Here is a 6,000-nt window from a genome sequence, read left to right as displayed (position 1 = left end):
TGCTGGACACACGGAGGAGGTCACAGTTACACGTGGGCACAGTTTATTCTCTGGATGCATTGTTTCTGCTCAACAGCCAAAGCTTTATTGATTCCAAACCATCCCCACCCCCAGCACGCCTGGTTTTGAACTAAGCACCCCCTTTTTCCCACCCCTCAACCGCTCCTCTGCTTCCACTTGGAGTATTGTCCCTGCTTGGAGTCTGTTTGCTGAGAAGAAGCCAACTGACAATTCATTCAGATTCTTTTTTTTTCTTTTTTTTTTCTTTTCTCCCAAGAACCATATAAATTACATGCAAAACATTGTACATAGAGATTAATATCAAAATGCAATACAGATCAGGTGCACTTTAAGCTGGACTCTATTAGGATATGGCAAACACACCAGGGTACATATTGCTTTGAAACCACCATTTTTTTTGTTGTTGTTGTTTAATGTCATGCATACCACATAATATTCAGTCTTTTGTTTTGTATTTTTTTTCCTCCTGTTTTTATACAAAAATACCAGTGCTTATTATACTTAGTTACTGGAAAAGAAAAACTCGGCTCTGCGTGCCCTCTTCGAAGGGAAGTTTGTTGTGAGAGCACGGGATAAATATATATACACACACATAAATGTTGATTTCATACTGTATATATATATTTATTAAAGGGGAGGAAATAAACTAAAGGCAGTTTTAGCCATGGGCTTTGCTGGATGAAAACCAGGGGGTTTGGGGAGTGGGAGGAGAGCAGAGCTCAGCAAGGGAAGGGGAGGATGCTGGAGAGGGAGAACCAGGGGCCAAAAGCCACCTGGCTGGGTGGTTCTGTTGGGGGCAGGAGCAGGAGAGAGGCATCCCCACATCCCTGTGCTCCAAGGGGAGAGCTGGGAGTGCAGGGGGGGTGTTTTAGGGATCCACGTCCGTGAACTCGTGGGACGCGATGCAGGTACAGGCGCCCTCCCACAAAAGCTGCCAGGGGCTTTGGTGTGGTCGCTGCAGCCACGGAGAGCAGCAGGACTGGGCCGTGGCAACTCGGAGATGCCCTCCCTGGATTTGGGACGGGGCTTTTCCAGTCACCCTGTCGTGCCACCCCCAGCAGCTGGGGCTGAGCACTGCGGGCCGAGGACTCCTCGCGGAGGGGGGAAAGCCAGAGGCCGCCCATGCTAAAATTCGGTTTAGTTTTTTTCCTTCTTGAGATTGTTTCCGAAATTTCCCTCGAAGCTTATTGCACGAAACCTTTGAAAACGAAGTAAAACCCCCCTGTGCAAATCAGAAAGGAAACCTCAGCACAGAATGCAAACGTCTCAGAAGCTGCCTGGTGAGCAATGCACACAGGGCGTGGTGGGATGTCTTTGGTACCAATCCGCCAATTTATTCCACAGGAAAAAAAAGAAAAAATCCACCACCAGGGACCCTCCTGGGATCAAGAACTGGATGCAAAATTATGTTCAGAGTGTTTTAATAACAAAGCATTCCAAGGCAAGTTAACACGGATCATAGGGTATGACTTCGGTTCCTGTCGGGCACTGTCCCCGTGTGCACTCGTGGCAGTTCAAACAAAGCAGAAAAAAAAAATTAATAATAATATATATATATATTTATATATATCTCCCCCTAGTCAAGGCATGTTGCAGAGAGTCCCCAAAAGTTCGTGCCGCCGACCATGCCTTTTGGAGCACCAATCTCCCCCAAATCTTTTGCAATGTCCTCAATAACTTAAGCCTTAAGAGTCAGCTGCTGCCAGTATATCACTGAAACTAAAAAAAAACAAAACAAAACAAAACCCCAAAATACTTTACAGGAAATTTGTACGCACAAGAAACGCTTATACTTGAAGCAACCAGCCATACCAACATAATTTATATATATATATATATTAAAAAAACCCCATTTGTGTCATCCAACTAACGTCTAGTAGAAAGATGGCTGCTCAGAGAAAAGGAAGCTGACTGGCATCCGATGGCTGAATTAATTAATCCACAGAATTAATTACCTGTCCCTTGGACCTGCCGTCACACAGTCGCGCCGGGACTCGAGATTTATTTATTTACTTTTCTTTAAACAAAATACATATGGCTGACGTAAAAATATCAGTTTCTGATCTAAAGAAAACTAGATTTATTTTTTTTTTGCATAATATTTATATATAATTATTTCTCTCCCTTCTAATATGGAAAACTAGAACGACAAAAATAGAGCAACTGAAGAACGACCAGACCCTTGTGACAACTTGCCAGTCACAGATTTCTGGGAGTGACTTTGAGAGCCTCCAAACTTGGCTTTTGGTTGGTTGAAGTCTTTTTTTTTTTATTTTTTTTATTTTTCAAACAGGTCTGAGGTATTAAAAAAAATATCAAAAGAAAAAAAAAAAACAAAATAAATCGGTGCATCCACCCCCCCAAAAAAAGTATTTAATAAATATTTATGTAAGCTTGTAAGAACACCATATTTTCACCTTTTTTTTTCTTTTTTTTCTTTTTTTTTTTTGCAAGTATTTAAAAAAAAAAAAAGTGAATTTTTTTTTTTTTTTTTTTTTTTTTTGTAAGCAATGTCACCTTTAGCACAGAACCAAACCCCACAACCACCCCCCTTTCGGTCTTTCCTGTCGCCAACTCGCGTTTGAACCCGAGAACCGCCCGCACCCCTCCTGGTCCTGCCCACAGTGGGTCCTGGGGAGGGGAGGGGGACACGGGGAGGGCAGCGATGGGCAGGGGGTGACACTGAATTTGCAACTGGGATGGGCAGTGGTGGCAATTTCTTCTGGCTGTTGGCAGTGTAGAGCCTTCACCCAGCCTTCCCCCTTCCCCGAGGCACGAGGGGTGGGACGAGGACCTTTCCTCAGCCACCTGGGGCAGGGATGGGGCGGCCTCGTCCTTCCCTCCTCCCACCCCAAGGAAGGGACGGGTGGGTGCTGGGCTGGGAACAAAACAAAGACACTTGGTTCGTGTTGTGGTTTAAGGAACACTTATTTCTTGGCAAAGTACTGGGCCCTGGCGTGGCAGGAGGTGCTGCAGGCAGTGCTCGGAGAAGGCACGGGAGATTCTGCTGTGCGTTCTGAAAGGAAAGGAAAGAAGAACCAGCCCAGCCCACCCTGCCCCTAAAACCCCACTGCTCCCAGGGGTGGAGCCGGGCAAAGGTGATGTTGTACAGCCAGTCACAACCAGGTTCTCTCTGCTTCCAACCAGGCCAAACGGGGTGAAGGAGGGAAGGAAGGCAGCGGAGCTTCCTCCAGCCCTGCCCGCCCAGGGGGCACAGCCCTGGGGAAGGAACTCAAGCAAAGCAAAGCCTGCCTCCTGCTCAGGGCCATGGATCACCAGAGGGGCAGTTCAGAGCCAACCGGGGCCTCTGCTCCAAAAAACAGGACTCTCCCTAAATGGTTCCAAGAGGTGGAGGTGAGGCAGGACACAGGGTGAAGAGATGACCTTCAAAAAAGCAGCAAGTGAGGCCAAGCCTCCAACAGCACCTTCTCTGGAAGATCTGCAGACAACCAAGCAACTGCCACCTCCTCTGGCAAAGCAGCTCCAGGAAGCCAAGGGTCCTCCACTGGCCATGGAGCCTCCCCCCTTTCCATGGGACAATGAGACAGCCTAATTCATCCCTTCCACCACTCGGGAGTTGGCCCACTGTGCTCTCAGTGCCCCGATGCTTGTTCTCTGTTCAGCCTGGTAAAGCTTTAGCATCCTGGGCACAGCTTGAGCATCCTCTGAGGCTCCTCAGCAGTTCTCTGGAGCTGCCACTCCAAGGCTGAAGGATTATTTAACCCAACAGCCCAGAAAAGCCAGAATGGGCAGAAATCCCCCTGCTCTCGATGGCAGGAGCAGTAAAACCTTGGCAAAGCTCCCACCAAGAGTTTCACACCTGACCAAGAGCAGCAGAGAGGCCTCTCTTAAGATTTCCCAGGAAGGAGCCACATCTCTCACAACCATGGTTTGGGGGGTTTTTTCCCCACCACTTTTTCACTGCCAGTTCACCTCCACCTTTGTAGAAAAATCAGAATCTTTTCCATCCAGCAAAGTCACAGCCAAGTCACCTTCATTCCTCATCTACCAATTTGGAAACAGAGAGAGAAAAGTGTGTGTGGACACACGGAGGAGGAGCTGGAAAGGTCAGGTACCATTTTTCAAGGTGGAAGACTGGTGCACATCCCTGTACCTCTCAACCTGTAAGTAAACACCTTCCCCTGGCTGGGTTTGCTTGTTTATTTCTTAGTTTTAGCACTAGAGTGCTGACTGCCCCCACTTCCCACTGCAGAGTTCCTGGGGGCAAATCCCACGAGCAAAGAACAAACCCCAACGTTAGAAGAAAACCCTAAAAACCACAAGTGGAAAAAAAATAAAATAAAATAAAAGTCACAAGTGCAGCCCAGCCCTCGGGCTGAGGGTGGGCATGTAAGACTACACCAACTTGAATTTCCTTTGATCATGCATTTTGCAAAGTGAAACCCCCCAACAGACAGACGCCTGGAGCCCAACTCTTGGAGAGGAAAGAACCTGGCTGCTTCACCTGGGCGAGTACCACGGAAAACGAGGGATGGAGATGGCACAGTTGTTTGGCTTAGCCTCTCTCCCAACACCCAGCGTCATGGTACTCTGGTTCCCACTGCTAACTCATGGTAAAAAAACAAAACAAAACAACAAAACAAAGAAAAACAAACAACCCCCCCGAGAAAAAAACACCCCAATGATATACGTATGAGCAGTTTGACACGAGGTGTGAGCAGTTACTGGTGCCAACGTCACACCGGGCGAGGGGCCGAGGTGCAGGAGGAGGAGGAGGAGGAGGAGGTGGGGTTCCAAGTTCTAAGGTCAAACCGATGTCTCCAGGCTGTGGAAGGGGCTCTCGGGCTCCGGGATGGAGAGCTCAGCTCGATCGCTGTCCACTGCATTGTTATTTCTGTTCAGGGCTGGAGGCCCACCCAGGCTCCCCCCACCGCGCTTCAGGAGTCCGTCAGTCTCGGGGTCGTCTTCAGCGCCGTCAAGGAATGGTGTTCGAGGCTCGTCTTCCTCCAGGATGAACTCTGGGTGAGTCATGAAGTTATGGATGGAGCTTCTGGATTCGGGTTTCTCGAGGCCTTCGTACAAGGAGCTACGGAACGCATTCACCACTTTGATCTGCCGGGAGCGCGGGGAGGGGGGGCAAAAGAGAAGGGTTAGTGGTGGCTCCGAGGGGCCAGGGCGCCCGGGAGAGAGGCCAAATAAAGAGTGAGGACACGGTAAAACGGAAAAGCACAACCACGACAACAAGGTCACCACCACTGAGCACACAGCTGGGCCAAACTGAGAGGTCTATGGTGAACTAGGAGGGCCAACACGGATCAGACTCAGGCACTGGGGGTGTGTGATGGGGGGGATCGACCGACTATGGGGCGACTTCAGAAGCTGCAAGAAAAGACACAGAACGACTCAACACCCCCCCCCTCCCACCCCAGATCGCTCCGAATGATGGAAGCCAAAATGCATTAGTTGTCATTACGTGTGCACAACGCGTTTCGTGGGGATGGACGAGGACAACAAGGTGGAACTACGACTCAAAAAAGAGGTGGGTTAGACAAACAGCGGGTTCCAAACACTCTACCGTGGGAGCCATGGGTGTGTTTGTTCTAGTTCATGGCTAGACCTACGGAAAGGAACGGGCTTTAAAAAGGTGTCACCAACTTTTCAAGCCCATGGGAAGCACCAGGTCCAGGTGGATGCCACGATCAGCAAACCCAGCTAAACTTGAGGGAAGCCAGATCTGCGTGTGGTTCCCCACACAGCTGGAGCTCTGGATCCTTCCCTACACCAACATGCTGAAGAAGACCCACTGGTTTCCAAAGGCAACTAATTTTGTTGGATGCTCTGCATGAAAACCGCTCTCTTTGCTCGGAATCCCAGCCATGCTCCTGGGAAACCCACGGGGCAGCTCCCCCGAAAGCCAATGTGTTACAAGCAGGAGATCCAGAGCCTGGTTTGGACAACCAGGGAATGGCTCTGCTACCTCCACTGCACTGGAAGGGTCTGGAAACAAGCCTGGATGGT

General features: G+C 49.2%; 1 protein-coding gene across 5 annotated transcripts in view; it reads right to left on the bottom strand.

Moving 5' to 3' along the window:
* Positions 1 to 235: 235 nt before the first annotated feature.
* ATP2B4 (ATPase plasma membrane Ca2+ transporting 4) overlaps positions 236 to 6,000 on the bottom strand; it is a 46,922-nt gene continuing 41,157 nt past the window's right edge. For all 5 annotated transcript variants that reach the window (XM_050326952.1, XM_050326955.1, XM_050326950.1 and 2 more), the window contains one exon: positions 236 to 5,094. In XM_050326952.1, coding sequence (XP_050182909.1) covers positions 5,069 to 5,094 — 26 coding nt within the window. In that variant the 3' untranslated portion in view covers positions 236 to 5,068. The remainder of the gene's footprint in view (positions 5,095 to 6,000) is intronic.

Source organism: Myiozetetes cayanensis, unplaced genomic scaffold (assembly GCF_022539395.1).
Source record: "Myiozetetes cayanensis isolate MyiCay16 unplaced genomic scaffold, myiCay2020 scf32, whole genome shotgun sequence".
Lineage (NCBI taxonomy): Eukaryota > Metazoa > Chordata > Aves > Passeriformes > Tyrannidae > Myiozetetes > Myiozetetes cayanensis.
The sequence above is the reverse complement of the archived record's forward strand: the minus strand, read 5'-3'. Positions and strand labels throughout refer to the sequence as shown.